At 45.5% G+C, this 16,074-nt stretch overlaps 1 protein-coding gene across 1 annotated transcript; it reads left to right on the top strand.

Annotated features, from left to right (window-relative positions):
* The first annotated feature begins 1,349 nt into the window (after positions 1 to 1,349).
* fzr1b (fizzy/cell division cycle 20 related 1b) lies at positions 1,350 to 15,064 on the top strand. The gene is made up of 14 exons (XM_088926634.1): positions 1,350 to 1,995; positions 3,739 to 4,030; positions 4,988 to 5,089; positions 5,403 to 5,466; positions 7,440 to 7,567; positions 7,925 to 8,007; positions 8,732 to 8,915; positions 9,003 to 9,068; positions 10,158 to 10,260; positions 12,125 to 12,306; positions 12,520 to 12,753; positions 13,097 to 13,201; positions 13,824 to 13,916; positions 14,633 to 15,064. The coding sequence occupies exons 2-14, from the start codon at positions 3,956 to 3,958 to the stop codon at positions 14,672 to 14,674; spliced, it is 1,461 nt and encodes a 486-aa protein (XP_088782760.1). The 5' UTR covers positions 1,350 to 1,995; positions 3,739 to 3,955; the 3' UTR covers positions 14,675 to 15,064.
* The last annotated feature ends 1,010 nt before the right edge of the window (positions 15,065 to 16,074 follow it).

Here is a 16,074-nt window from a genome sequence, read left to right as displayed (position 1 = left end):
AAATGTACAGTACCCGTACTGGAGCATGGAAATTTAGCACATAATGTTTTGTGAAAAGGATAAATAAGATTTTCGGCCTGGGTGTTGATTATTAATAAGTCAGCCATGGCACTTCGGAAAATACTCAGTGCTCTAGAAAACGAAATAATGCAGCAGCCTGAAAATTGGGACGTGCATATCTCAAATATATTGGTGACCCCCTTTCTGCCCTGAAATAAGGACTGCTTTTATTAGCTAAGGAAATGGACAGGGAACTGATCATATTCCGCGGTTTTTGAACAATAAGCTAAATTATTTTATAAATTAAAATAAAAACAGCAGCTCCTTTTTAAATATGAAATGCATGCTCAAATGTAAAAACGTGCACAGCAGGACTATATAGGTCTTGTAAAAGAATATATAAATAGTTAAAGCTGACCTGGGTGTGTTAATCTAAAGAAAGTGTGTAAATGAGAGAAGACCATTCGGTATATATAGTCCCGTATTTACTTAACGAAAAAGCCTTAAGTGATTAAAACCTGGAGTGTATTAAGGAGTTTTCCCTCAGTCGTGACAGTTGGCCTCAGTAGATACAGTTCATCTGCTTCGTTCAACATCTTTATACACAAGGGTCAACTAAGTGAGACACCCGTACTGTAACGAGGAATGTAGTTCAGATTGTGAAACTTTTGTCACCGAAATCGGCATTCTTTGGTTTCGTTGCCTCTGAGCTCTTATAAAACCATCATTGAAATACTCATTTCGTTAGACTTAATTTTTTTTTTAAACTTGTACAATGCGTTTTAAATCTGCAAGTTTCAGGACCAATTATGATGGCACGAGTTGAGAGAATTAATTATCCAATTAATTAAGGGTGCAATTAAATGAAGGGAGAGGCTCAGTTGGACCAAAACAAAAATGTGAGCAAGGACCAGACCTGGGATGCCTTGCTTTAATGGTAAGATGTTCGCAGCTCCAAGTTCGGACTGGCACCGTGATCCCTGTCATTACCAAACCGTCCAGGACTTGTCGGGACACCTGTGGGAGTGCTGGGGGTGCACCAACGCATTTTATTATTGCTTTATAATACCGGAATGTATTTTTTTTAGGGAGCTATCAAATACTTAGTGGGGACCTCTTTTTAAGGCAACATTTTAACTGGGACCGAACCCCATAAATATATAGTGTACATTTAAATGTAATACTTCTGAAACCAACTTGGTAACAATTGAAGCCTAACTTATAGTTACAGTTGATTGCTATGTTCTTTTTTTATGAATGTGCCTTTAGAGACGGTGTTTTACACTTCAAGCTTTTCAGGGGGGCTCACCGGCTCCCCCATCCCAGTCTGGGAGCCCAGTGTTTTATCATGTCAATTCAGTGAGTTTTGACTATGCGTCTGATGTGGGCTATTATAGGCTGTTGTTTCAGTGCGAGTTACTCGATAAGCCCCGTCTCCTTATTTATGTGCTAGAGAACTGTAGCAGGGGCCCAGTGTATCCACTATATCCACACTACCTGACTCGGATCATTTTTTTCTTTCCACAAAATTCCCCGAGAGCGCAGCTGCGTTTTGCTGTTGTGCAGCGGCCATGTTGGGCCAGTATTATACAGTAGACACATAGATACGAACAGGCTCAAGGAACTGCAGTTATATCGGTTGATTGTGGCGTCTGACGAGAATAAGAACATCACGGGAAGAACAAATCGGAAAATGAAAAATAAGATTAAAATAATTATTTTATCCATCAAGGAAGACTGAACAAGCGCCTTGCCTTACGACACCATTTCTCAATGTATTTGTTTTCAGTTCCTTAAAGACGACAATCTGACAGTAATAATAGATTTAAAGTCTTGTTAGTATTATTTTTATTTATTAATCAATTCTAAGATTGTAATAACACCATGACAACGGGAAGGCTTGGATCGTTGTGTTGACAACGCACAGCTGTTTCGTGTCAGCAACTCCAAAGCAGACTGACGCGTACACCATCTCTGCAACACAAGAGGAAAAGGGTACGATTTATGAACGTTTTAAAATACTGTATCTACAGTATGTATTCGTTTATCGGTTGTTTCACCCTGCGTCATAATCTGGTGTTTATGCGTTATGTCGCTTTAAGTGTAAACCGCTCGTGAAAATTCTAAATCAAAACCTAAAACATTCATTCATAACATACTCTTTCAGTATATTTAATATGGATACACGCAAAGTTTGAATATCATTGTTTTGAGTGTTTGTTTCTGGATACCGTGTTAGTAATAAAGAATGGGTGCTAATACGGTGGGGATATTGTTGGATATCAAGAATTAGTGATGTATTGATTAAGTACCGAAATGTAGACGTGTACTGTAATCGCAATACAACAGCGCCGTCTTATTTACCGTGACACGCTTGCGTGGATTGTTCTTGCCGTAGTGTAGTGTAACCACAAAACTACATGTTTTTGTATATTGTGAGTACTAGAATAAGATATATATTATTGTGAAAGTAGAAGAGAGACCTTCGAGTTCGTTTCATGACAGGCAGCTGTTTGGTCATATTACTAATGTGGTATTTTCTGAGTTCACACTTCAGTCTAAAGGAGCTTTTTTTGCTAAATGAAACCAGTACAGCTTGTTTCATCTCAATGTGGTCCTCAGGATCCGTTTGGCTTAACAATGACTGCATTTAGTCATTGCATTTAAACACTGTTTTTACATCCCAGATTTTCATCCCAAAGCATTTACATATCGGAAGGGATCTGCTCCATCCAGACTGAAGTGCTGCGCCCCCCTGCATGGCACACAGCAGCCATTCTGTGCCAGCAGCCCCCCTACACAGCAGATCAGGTGGAAAACAGAGAAAAAGCATCACCAATTACTTTAAGTTGGGCACTTTAGGCAGATAACAATCCCAGACTGGAATATAGCCAGGACACTGGGGTTAACACCTCTGCCCTTACAATCATTGCCAGGGGATTTTTAATGACCAAGCAGTAAGGGCCTCTGTTTAACATGTGTAATGGTTCTTGGGGTTTCCACCCTTGCCACTCCTGCCCTGCCAGTTTGTCCCTCACTGCCTGGGCACGAACCCGGGTCTCTGGCGTCACGCAACAGGGATCTTGCCGGCTAAGCTAAAGGAGAACTCCCCCAGCCCAGGCGGCTGAGATCCCTGTTATACGCAGGGGCGTATTCGTTACACATGTCATCCACAGGATGACACCTTCTTCAACACCACCTTCTCCCTGGTTACAAAAGTCACGTGACATACATTTGTTAAGTCAACCACGTTGTAAGGCTTCTTGTTAAAGGACTGCTAACTCACATCCATGCTGTCCTTTCACACTTGATGGACAAGATAATAAGTATTAAAGAACATTATTTTGCATTTTAAAGTAACAAAATGCAATGGGCAATACCGGATTTCATAAAACACCTGAATTATTGAATACTAACTAGAAAGGCTTTTCCTGAGAACCTGGCTACTGATCTCATGTATGCAGCTGTATTGAACAACAGCCTTAAGCATAAAGGACGCGCAAGGGGAAAATTTAGGGACAGTTTACCTTAAGGTGGTTTTCTGAAACTGGGGATTGGTGCTCACAAGATCCATAAGCTGGAGTCCTGGGAATTAGTACTGCTGGAGTCTAGTTTGTTTTCGGGGACCTCTTTCCTCTCAAGATCAGATATGAATCCAGCCCTGAAACCTCCAGGACCGGGAGTTGGATTCTCTCACTCAGAGTTTCTGTCTGGCTCCTCTGCCGTTGTCCTGTCCAGGTTCGGCCCAGAGGGATACGTGTGACTGGGAAAAGAGGAGACGGAGAAGGGAGCCGGACTGGAGAGTGAGAAGAGGGCGAGACGAGAGTGACAGGCGTGCTAGAAAGGGCGAGACGCCGCGGGGGTGAGAGCCTGAGAGCGAGAGGAGGCGACAGAGAGGCGAGACCTGGGTGAGGGGTGAAAGAAGCTCGAGGAGTCGCCAAGCCCGGGTGGCACCATGGACCAGGACTATGAGAGGCGGCTGCTGCGCCAGATCAACCACCAGAACCGGCCAGAGCGCCCCCTAGCACCGGTGAGATGACATTGCAGGCAGTGAGCACCGGTAGCAAGCTGCCTCACAGTGCACACACGGTGTTCCTCTTGGATTTTCTTGTGTTCGAGCCTAGCTCAGGCCTGAGGGCTGCACTCAGCCGCAAACAGACTGATAGGTTGTGAGCTTGACCAACTTCCATGCTTATCTGCAGTTGAGGAGGAAGTAGGAGGATAATGTTGGACATTTCCAGACAAATCTCTTATATCCAGCCATGTTATCCTCTATTATTAATAAGCATTGTTAATAGTACTGCATGTGTTTAGTGTTTCTTTTATGTATACAGAACTCTAAGTTAAATAATTAAGATTTTTAGTAAGTCATGTTAAGATTCATACATATACTTATTTCTATGATTGTGCTTATAAGCTGACCATGTATGAATTTCTTTCCTCTTAAGTGAAATATTGTCCTAACAATAATGAAATATACCCTCTATATTATTTCTTTCAGTCCTTCCTGTGATACAATCCATTAAAATCTTTACTAATATGAGTCTCTAGATCTCCATGGGTAGTTGTTGCTATTTTCACAGAGAACATATATTTTCTCTTATTTTCTGTCATGTTAAGGATGTTATTGTGTGATAGAAGAAAATTACATCAGCCCTTCTGGTTGGTCAGCAGTAAACTAAAAAACGAGCCTGTCCCCAGAATTGAACTGGATTGGGAACAGTGAAAATAACACATGCCAAAAACAGTGAAGAACACCCACTGACAGAGGCGAAAACACTAGCACACTCTGCCCAAACCCTGTGTAGCACAGGCCAGAGGCTTGCTGTCAAGTTGAACAGACAACATCATTCTGTTTGTCATGGGCAGGCATGAAGAGAAATTGGACAGCTGAGTGACAAGGAGTGTTTGTCTCCTTCTCTACCTCTGTCTCACCTCCATTCACTGCCCCCCTCCCCTGCTCCGTCCCACCTCTCTCTGTGTCCAGTCTGCGGCTGTGAACTGTACTACCAGTGTTCTCAAATCAGGAGATCGCTTCATCCCTGCCCGGGCTGGCTGCAACTGGACCGTCAACTTCCACTCTATCAACGTGAGTCTCACAGCTGCTGCTGGCTTCACCCTGATCTGCTGAGTCATTTGCCTTATGACCTCTTTGCACCCTATACTCTGTGACTTTTCTAATCCCCTGACCTCCTCTTACAGCTCTCCTATCCTTCCCACAGTCCCTGAAATCTCCACAGTCCTGACCTCCTGACCTCTCTACCCTCCAAACACCTCTCTGTGGTGCAGACTGACCTTTAGAGTACAATTTTATGGGGCCATCTGATCTTTATGCTCGGTAGAAGTGATAGATTAGTCTTTTTGTTCCTTCTCTATCTTACAATCTTTGTCCGTCCCTGCAGGAAAACAGCAAATCTCCAAACCAGAACCGCAAGGCAAAGGAGGCCAGCAGTGACAGTGGGAAAGGTAGGGCTCTCATCCGTCTCTGTTGCTCTGTTGCTCATGGTTGTTATGAGGCCTTATTAATAGTAATAACCTGCTCTGCTAATAACCAGATAGCTGTCTGTGGAGGAGTCGTTCCTGGCATCACAACACAATTAAAGTGGTTTAAAACTGAATGAACCAGCGCAGGTCTCTGGCTCAGAGTGCAGTTGTGGTCTGTAGTTGAGGGATTCTGCACTGTGACGTGAGCAGACTAGGATCACACGAGTGGCAGCACACAGCAGGCTGATGGTCGTTGGGGTTTGACGGGCTTGCGTCAGACAGAGTTTTCTCAGCTGTGTCCCTGTCCCTTGCTAAGCCTCTGGAACTTTCAGCTGTAGGGCTCTGCTACAGGCACTGTGAGACGTGGCAGTGTGAAAAGAAGCAGTTGCACCAAAGTGCATACTGTGTGTGCTGTCTACTTTTGGACCACCCTGGTTCGAGTTGGAGGTGTGTAGCACTCATCTCAGTTCGTGATCCCAACGTGGAGGAAAATAAAGAAGAATTGGTGATTTCACTACAAGAAAGAACAGAAAAAATGTGACGCAGATTAATCTTTCTCAGCACCTCCGGTTGCCATGGCAGTTCAGGGATCCAAGACTCTTGTCAGTCCCAGCAAATCGTCCTCTGTAACAGAGCTATAACAGGGCTGGGTCTGTCACGATCGCTACTCCTCCTCTTAAGGGCGCTCCAGCCCTTCCTTGTTCTGCCCCATTACCTGCACCTGTTTCTTATTTCCGTTCCACCTTAAAAGCCAGACGCAGACGTCACTCCTGGTTCCTCATTGAATTCCGCTTCGTGAGAGCCCGGGGTCCTGCTGCGTCTGGCTCCGTTATGGTTTTAACCTTCTGTTCCTGATTCCCCGCCCCGCCGGTCCTGACCCGGTTCATGGTTTTATTCCCTGGATGGATCCCCTGGCCTTGGACTCTACCTTCTGTCTTGGATTACCCGTTTGGATTTACTCATGGATTGTTCGCCCCGGACTCACTCTCCCTGGACATCTGCACCCCTTGGACACGCCCCCTGTCTCCATACCCTCTCCTGCATGACTTTTTCCCCAGTGTTTCTTCACTATTCCGGACCGTGTTGTCTGCATAGGGCCCGGAAAGAACTGTTCGTGACAGCATCCTCCCATTCAACTGCAGGGTGGGTGGGGTTTAGTCTTTGCTTTTTAACTGCGAGTTTTGCTGAGGTCTGGGGTATGAACAGTAAGGTATGGAACACAGCCTTAAACTGCTGGAGGCAAAAAAATACACATGCAGAAAAAAGACTGCTGTGGAAAGCTGTAATATGCCCAAGTATAGTGGAATTAACCTTTTTTGTAATTGGGCCACACTGTACATATGGGCACATGGCCAAACTATGCCACATTGCTGTTTGTGTTCTATCAGAGATGCCTTTTTTTCAGTGCATCAAGGCTGCAGCATTTCATATGTCAGGACTCAGTGCAGTTAGGGACTGGAAGGAGAATGCTCTGTGGAAAAATAGTGCTGCCCCAGAGCCAGTACTCCAAAGCTTGAGGCAGCCTGGCTCATTCCAGTATCGCAATGTGGAAACAGTATTAACCTGCTGACATCACTCGCATTGCTTAGCCATGGTGGTGGACAGACCAGGGTGGAAGCATGTTGCTAGCCCCACTCCGCCACAAGGTGGGATCTACTGAATCGAAACTGGAGCGATAGTTTTTCCCACTGCGGCCCAGTCACCGCACTCATTGTACCATACTGTAGCTCACGCACTTCACTTCCATCTTCATTTCAAAGGAGATAAAGACGGACAATGAAGTTCATTAGAATTTGTTTAAGAAATCACATTTCAAACTATTTTGCTTAGTATTAAAAATTTCGGGGTTGCCATGAGGCACATGTGCATTTCCAACCCAGTATGTGGCACTGAGTGGTTGAAACATTTTGCCACTGCGGCTGCCTGTCGGGACCTCAAGCCCCTGTCTCCGGCAGACGCTGTGGCCTACGCTGCGCTGCTGAGGAACGAGCTGCTGGGCGCCAGCATCGAGAAGGTCAGCGACCCCCACACAGAGGACCGGAGGTTCACACAGCCTGCACAAGACACTCACAACCTCTTCCGGGTAAGAGAGTGAGTTTATACAGGACACTTAGCAGCGCCATCTGACGATGAGAAAAGGGGGATATGAAGACAAAAAATGAATGGAGAAGGACAGTATAGGCCAAGGAGATGGAGATGGGGGGCAAGACAGCCCTAAACAGCAGATGTTATAAATAGTCTAATCTAGTACACTCGCTGTGCACTGCAAATACAATGTAACACTTTAAACTTTACACAATACGCTCACTGTACACTGTACACACACAGTGCAGACAACCTGTTTAGTATTTTTAGTTGGGGGGGGGGGCAGCAGCTGCTGAGAAGGGATGGCATGTTAATGCCCTCTTTTCCTCTTGTTCATTTTCACTTTCTCTTTAAGTACACTGTCAACACTAAGAAGACTCCAGCTGACAACGGCAATGAGGTCTCACCATACTCCCTGTCTCCACTGAGCAACAAGAGGTCAGCACCTGTCTGGTACCACTCCAGGCGAAGGCCTCTGTCGGAATGTGCCTGTCTGCTGAGCCTGACACCTGTGCTAAGGCAATCAAGTGTGTCAGTCAGTGCTGCAGCTTAATGGGGAACTGCAGTCCCAATTTCTCAGACCGGTTATTAAATCTCAGTAATAAAATAAATTCATTGACGTCATAGAAAGCATTTCTGAAATTTTTTGTGAACTTTGTGAAAGTACTGTAAGTCACCATGTTGTTGAAAACTCGCATTCGAGTTCCCACAAATTGCGATGTGATGCGGCCCTTCCTGCTCACTAGTCGCCGCGATGACTAATGTAATGTGATGTACAAACGAATACGTACGGGTTGTGCAGCAGATATTTCACTGCAGAAATGCTCCAACGTGATCTGCGTGCAGAGTTAACAAGTAAGTCTTGCAGTCGAGAGCGATATTTCTGTTGGATTAAAAGAGATGTATTCACAAGGCTGCTTGTTTACAATGTCATAAGGCTGCAACACATCACCGGACGTTTTGTTGCCTAGTTCTGAATCACAGAACATGGTGCTGCGCATACCTGGAAATTTCATCTATTTTGTGATGTAAATTAGAGCTTCTACAAGTTACTGTGACCGTTTTACTTTTATTGCGGGTTGAAATGCTGATCCTTTCTAACCCAGAACTGTGAAAATGGCGCTGCAGTTCCCCTTTAACCCAGCAGTCTCTCTGTCTGCAGTCACAAGCTGCTACGTTCCCCAAGGAAGCCCACGCGCAAGATCTCCAAGATTCCCTTCAAGGTCCTGGATGCTCCGGAGCTGCAGGATGACTTCTACCTCAACCTGGTGGACTGGTCTGCCGGAAACGTGCTGAGCGTGGGGCTGGGGGCCTGCGTCTATCTGTGGAGTGCCTGTACCAGCCAGGTGGGGGGAGAGCCGCGGGATGGAGCAGAGAGGTAGCGGAGAGGAGGAGCGCGAGGCAGGACTTGACGATATTCCTTTGTCCCCAAGGTGACGCGCCTGTGCGACCTGTCAGTGGACGGTGACTCTGTGACATCAGTGTGCTGGAACGAGAGGGTGAGTCTGACACAAGAAACTGCGGGCATTAGACACATATAATACAGATAATACAAACAGTCTAACCTAGTATACACGCTATGCACTGCAAACTCTGTATGTAATACATGCAGTGTAACATTGTACACTTTACACAGTACGCTCACTGTACACTGAACACTGGATGCAGAACTCAAATTGTATTGCTCACAGTGCTTATTCTATTGCAACTTTATAAACTTTACAAAACGTTACACACTGCTGTTTGGTCTGTAAACAACATTTGAGCATCTGAGTATGCACGTCAGATAGAAGTAATAATAATCTCTAATTAATGACACCCTAGACATTGCCAGAGTTTTTGTAACAGAACACCAAGCTCACTGACTCATCAACTAAATCCTTCCATGTCTGATAGTGACACGCACAGAGGCAAATGGCCTTGGCCTCTTGATACACCCAGACTCCAAGCCCAGTTTCACCTTGCATAGTCTATTCTTTAAGGCCTGTTGTTTCACTCATTTCTGAGTGTTACCAAGTAGTGTTATACCATAACAGGGCTTGTTCTTTCTCTTTTATGGAAAACAGGCCTCTGCTGTTGGGCTGAATATGTCACATCTATGTCATGCAGTTCACTAATCATAGTTAATCCTTTCTTGACAAACATTGATTAAATTCCTCTGAACTGTGATCTTACTTTCTGTTTGTTTTAGCTTCATATTTTAATGTGTAGAGAGTGAATTAATCACTTAATCACTTAATAAATTAGTAGGTTAGGGGTTTGTAAGTAACGAAAGCCTAATCTTGACCATAATCTGAACTATGACCTAGGGTTAGAATTATCTGCTAATGTTTTATATCTGTTTCTAGCACTATTAGTAACATTTATAGACAGTTACAATAGACACCTTCATGAAAGTGTTACCGTTAACACAGTAGTTATGAGTTCAGGTGGGATTAAAAGCTGCAGACAGTGTGGCCTTCAGGACTGCAGTCGTACACAAGCTGCACACAGTAAACTCACTGTATACAGCACACACACTGCACTCCGCTCTCTCTAACCCCTGACCCACCACGCCTCCATCTCATTCGCCCTGTCTCCCTCCACAGGGCAGTCTGGTTGCCGTGGGGACCCATAAGGGCTATGTCCAGATCTGGGATGCAGCAGCGGGGAAGAAGCTGATCTGCCTGGATGGACACTCAGCCAGAGTGGGTCAGTGGCTGTTTATGTGTGAGCCCTTGCGTCTCTTAGTGCCTCTATTCCCTCTTCTCTCTCTGCTTTTCTCAGCCTGGGACCCTCAGTTGTATCTCTTTCTTTTCTAGTGCCCCTATAGCATGCTCTCATATTCAGATTCAAAGTGCTCTGTCTGCATAACTTTAACCCAGAACATTGCCACAGCACAAATATACCATACAGTAGGACACGCATTTGGAGAAATATTTAAACCAAATTCAATGGACAAACACATTTTCAGCTCTTACTCACCCTTCCTTTCTCCAGTGCTTTTCCTTTCGCCTTCCTTTCCCCTACTTTCCTCCCACATCCCTCCTCTCCATCCTTCTCCTGCTCCCTCCCTCTCTCCTGTTTATGCATCTTACTGGTGCTTCCTGAGGGTCTCCCATCTTAGCAGGGCACACAGACTAAAAACATTTCAAGTGATGTGAACAGCCCTCCAGTGAGTTGAATAAAACAGTAATCTTTGGCTTCCTCGTAAGACAGAAGCAGAGGCAGTCTAAGAAGAGAAATAATTATACCAGCCGAGGGGACTCTTGTAGACTGAGCTCCTGGATTCGCAGGGCCTTCAACACAAGTGACTCTGGGTTTCCACTTCCTGACATGTAACCAGAAATTTGGGCACTCTTTTGGTCTAATTCAGCCCTGCATATTCATATATTGCAGCCAAAGCATATTTCTGTGTTTTTGAACTGTTCTTATAATAATGTTTTTTTGCATATTTCAACCACCAGGATTTTTTGCTGGGTGTTTATGCTATTCTGTGTAATTTAGTTGGCTGACTGGTGTCCGTACCATACTGCCATGGAGTTAATTGAACTGGATAACAGTGTCAGATATTTATGGACAGATACTGATGGCATTTTTTGATGGTATTGAAAGTTAAGGATGCCTTTTCTATTTGTCCATTCACTGGTTAAAGCTCTTGAAAGCATTAATGGTCAGGCTTCAATAACGATAGATTGTGGTGTTTTGTAAATTGGGACTCCTGCTTTGTGAGCCCTAGTCTTTTTGTTTTTTGGGGTCTGTAACGTGGGTGTTTTCCATGTTATAGCACCAGGACCCAGGTCTGACAGTACTGCTCTAGCACTGGCAGGCTGTGCTGCCGGGTCTGCTCCTTGGGTGAACAGTAGAACCAAGTCATCTTGCAGGAACTTGGCTCGTGTATAATCAAGACGCGTATAATCAAGAGGGAGAGCAGGGACCACCATGGCTAAGGGTAGAGTCAGACACTCCGAGTGGGGTTATACAGAGGAAGAGAGGGAGGTGAAACACAGAGAACTATTATTAACATCCAAATACAGGCCTTCCTGACTAAACCCAGCATCTTGAGCACAAGTCAGACTGACGTTCTTTCTAATTGCTCCACTAGTGGCCACATTTACACTCTATACGCCACCAAAGAAACAAAGGGAAATTTTTTTAATGTGTTTCATTGATTTAAGAAAGGATTTGATTCCAGTTGCCATGACACTTAACCATAGGTGCACATCCATCAACAGCTGAAGACCTTTAAAAAGAGGTAAATTGGACCAGTTAAGCTAATGATTCGCTTAATTACATCATTTAGAGCGGAGGCAGAAGGAAAACCTTCAGACACTGCAGCTCTCTGTGACTGGGGTTTTGCATCCCTGGCTAATTGTCTGTAGTGACTCAGAGGGTAAAGACTACAAACAGAAAAAAAGCAGTGCGCTCAGACTCAGGCATGCAGTACAGATCTGACAGGAAAAGAACCGAGTTCTTCACACAAGGACGTGCAGCGAGATGTGGCTGCAGCCTGTATCCTGCGCTGTTCAATACCGACATCAACGGGTAACCCCTTGCCCTCTCGCGTCTCTCCCAGGAGCGCTGGCTTGGAACGCGGAGCAGCTGTCCTCCGGCAGCCGTGACCGCCTGATCCTGCAGCGGGACGTACGCTGCCCCGCCCAGGCCGAACGGCGGCTGCAGGGGCACCGCCAGGAGGTCTGCGGACTGAAGTGGTCCCCGGACCACCAGCACCTGGCGTCGGGTGGCAACGACAACAAGGCAGGGCCCAGCCGCCTGCCTGTCTGTCTGTGTCCCTGCAGGACTGCCTGCCGTCTTCCCTCTGACTGCCCGTCTCTGTGTGCTTTTCAGCCCGTTCTTGTCCGGTTGCCTGTCTGTCTTTATCCTGTCCCCTGAACCTCTGTTTGACAGGCGCTCTCCCTGCACGTCCTGCAGAACCTCTGTCTCACTCCCTCGTCTTGTTTCCTGCTCTAGCTCTTGGTGTGGAACAGCTCCAGCTTGGTGCCCGTCCAGCAGTACACTGACCACCTGGCCGCGGTGAAGGCCATCGCCTGGTCTCCCCACCAGCACGGGCTGCTGGCTTCGGGGGGCGGCACGGCCGACCGCTGCATCCGTTTCTGGAACACACTAACTGGCCAGCCCCTGCAGAGCACTGACACCGGATCCCAAGTCTGCAACCTGGCCTGGTCTAAACACGCCAACGAGCTGGTGAGAGACAAGAGACAGTATGCCAGCAACGACACTGTGGAGACTGGTCCAAACACCGCAACAAACTAGCGAGAGACAGAGACACAGCCCCACACTGACAACCAATGTCAAGGACACATTGATACACTGAAATTAACCCAATATTATCTATTGCACAGCAGAAAACACTGAACATAGAGCATCCAGCCCTGATCACAAAGCATTAGAGTGGACTGACTAGAGCAAGCAGAACAGACTGTACTAATCATGGCACAAAGTAGACAACACAGAACTTAACAAGTAGTTATCAGCTCCAAGCCATGTGTCAGACTCCGTGTGCTTCCTGTGTTGTCCCGTGTCACAGGTCAGCACACACGGCTATTCTCAGAACCAGATCCTGGTGTGGAAATACCCTTCCCTCACACAGGTGGCCAAGCTGACTGGACACTCCTACAGGGTCCTGTACCTGGTGAGCTGTGCTGGGGGCGCCTGAAGGAGAGGGGCAGTTAAAGGGAGAGTGGCTTTGAGGGTGAGGGATTATAATGTTAGAGAGGGGTTTGAGTGGGGAGCACGCTGAGATAGATGAATGAGGTGTGAGCAGCAGAGGGGGCTGCACCAGTGAGCTCTTGCAGGCTTTTCAGGTAGGGAGAAGGGGGAAAGAGCTACTGAGAGGCGTGGAGGTTATAAGGGTTAAGGGGTGGCTGATTAGAAGGGGGCAAAGTCATAATGTGGGTTGTGGGTGGATTTACTCAGGTGCTGGCAGTGCTGGACTAATCCTGTTTTCATGTGGAATCACTTCTTGGCCAACCTGGAACACACAAAGGTGTCTGGTAACTTTGAGACAATTAAAGCGATTTATTTGTTTAGGTATGCCACTGCCAACGTGATTTAGCTTTTTTTTCCATCATTTCCTTGAGTTATCAATTGCACTATTTTAGTGTCAAATTTCACATTGTGCCAGCATAGACGGGGGGATAAATTGGATGGAATATCTTATTCTTCTGCACCTTACAATACTCAGGAAGTTATTCATCCACTGAAGTTTCCCTACTTCTCCCCCTTTAATCCCTGCCTCTGTTGTTCTGGCTCAGGCCATCTCTCCAGATGGCGAGGCAATCGTGACAGGAGCTGGAGACGAGACTTTGCGCTTCTGGAACGTCTTTAGTAAAACACGTTGCACCAAGGTCAGTGCCTCCAACACCCAGACTGCTGTTTATTTTATATGAACACACTTCCCTTTCAGCCGTAACCGTGTGTTTGGAGCAAGCTTCGTGTACAAAAGAAGACAAAGTAGGCAACGTCACTTGAAACTCATTTAAGGTTGTCATTTTTCAGCCAGCATACAAGTACACGTATACTAATATCAGCACTCAGTGGAAACTCGCAGGAGGCTAACTGACATTATTGGAAGACTTACACAGATGCAGGAGGGCCATGTTGCAATTACAAAAGAGAACCAATCAAAAGTGCAGTCGAGCCAGAGACATGAGCCCAAGGGAAATCATTCCGGTTTCATGAATAGCATTTTTTTAATTAAACCAAATAGGCCCTCTGTAAATTCAACAGGGATTGCCATGTGAAACACTGACATTTCAAGACCTACATCAAATGGAGGCTGAGTGATGCACTGACAAGCTCTTAAGCTGAAAGCCTATCCAGGTTTTCTCAACTATCCAAAGCCCCTGCTGTCTGCTGGATCATGGTTTAGGACTGGAGTTGTGTGTAAAAAGCGCAGGGCTCCAGGACCCATGTGACAGTGTGGTATTGTGACAGTGACGCACTCATTATACACATTTGCTTGTAAAACCATTGAGGCTTAAAACACACCTGTCAGTTCCTTAATTACAGACTTGAGTATTCCAGTGAGTGGTCATTGTATGTTTGTGCCTTCTTTCTTTAGGAGTCCAAATCTGTCCTGAATCTCTTCACACGGATACGATAATCCTGGCCTGGGGTGGGGGGTCCCCGTGCTTCGGCCTGTGGACTTACAGAGGTGCATCAGCTGTGAAGACATTGTCTGACAGACAGAGCCTTAGGCCTCGCAGTGCTGGGACTCTGGAGGAGTCTGTGACTGTGGAGAGCTGCTCACTAACCACCCTAGAACAATGGACTCACACTGGGACATGCAGCCAGTGATCTACTGTATCTATTGTAGGAGTTTTATACTTTTTATTATTTAAACAAAAGACAAACCTTGGACTCAAGCTGTTTTTAATTATACAATGCATTCTTAACATTGAGACAAGAATAATTTTACATTTTTGTTTTACGCAAGCCACAGACCTGTTATATCACTACATGTTCTGTTAAAACCACAGCTCTGGAGAACTAACACTGCGGTCTTAGTTATTATTCGCCTCCAATAAGGGGAGCCGCCACCCTGTATTGGAGAAAGTGGTTAGAAAATGGATGGTGAGATAAAGAGGGAGTGAAGGACAGACAGCTCTTATGTTCTCTCTCTGTACAAGAGTCGGAGTGTGTGCACGCTCCATGTGGCACTGCGCCCAGTCGTTCACATGTGCTTTCTCTGTCCATTGACATCAGTTCAGTAGGCCAGTGGGTTAGTGTTTATCAGCTCCCTGTATGTCAGAATGCTCTCCTACTTGTGACTTCTCAAGAACTTCACTGCAAAGCCGCCCCCCTCTCCCAGGGCATACCAGTCCCGTGTTTTTTAAATTACGCTGCAGATTTGAAATTTCACCTTTCGTGAAATGAGCACTTTACAAATCAAATGCGAATTGCACTGCTTACTGATAAAATAGACGTGCTTCTAGAACTCCTGATTGAACACCCTATTATTATTTCATTGTAGTGCTGTATTTAAACACACCTACAGTACTCGGACACAGCTGTCCCAAAAGCCAAAGGCATCTCCGTGGTTATGAAATTGAGTATTTCATGAGTGCCACTGTCTTTATGAAACTACCACTTTATGAAAGAACTGAAACAAGATAATTCTGTTCATGCACCTGTTCAGTTTTCCTCACACTACTTGTTTGCCTTCATCATAAGATCAGTCTGCAGTTTCTGTCCTATATTATGCACAGTGCTTTTCCATTTTGATATTGGTACGGCTATTTAAATATGGCAACACTAATTTACGGTGTCTTCAGATTGGATCACAAAATTAAAATAGGTGAAGAACCTCCACCCACCACCCAAATTCAACATATAATACTTAATTTAAGGGTAAAAAGTCTATACTCTGTAAAACAAAAAGATATTAACATTCATAATTCATAACTTTCATAATTTTTCGTATCACAGTTGGTTTTGCAAAATATGTTCCAAAGTAGTAAGGTAGAAGGTTTCCTAGTTTTCAACAAGGCTGTCCAGTCCTGG

The sequence above is a fragment of the Atractosteus spatula genome, chromosome 11 (assembly GCF_055471065.1).
Source record: "Atractosteus spatula isolate fAtrSpa1 chromosome 11, fAtrSpa1.hap1, whole genome shotgun sequence".
Taxonomy (NCBI): domain Eukaryota; kingdom Metazoa; phylum Chordata; class Actinopteri; order Semionotiformes; family Lepisosteidae; genus Atractosteus; species Atractosteus spatula.
The sequence above is the reverse complement of the archived record's forward strand: the minus strand, read 5'-3'. Positions and strand labels throughout refer to the sequence as shown.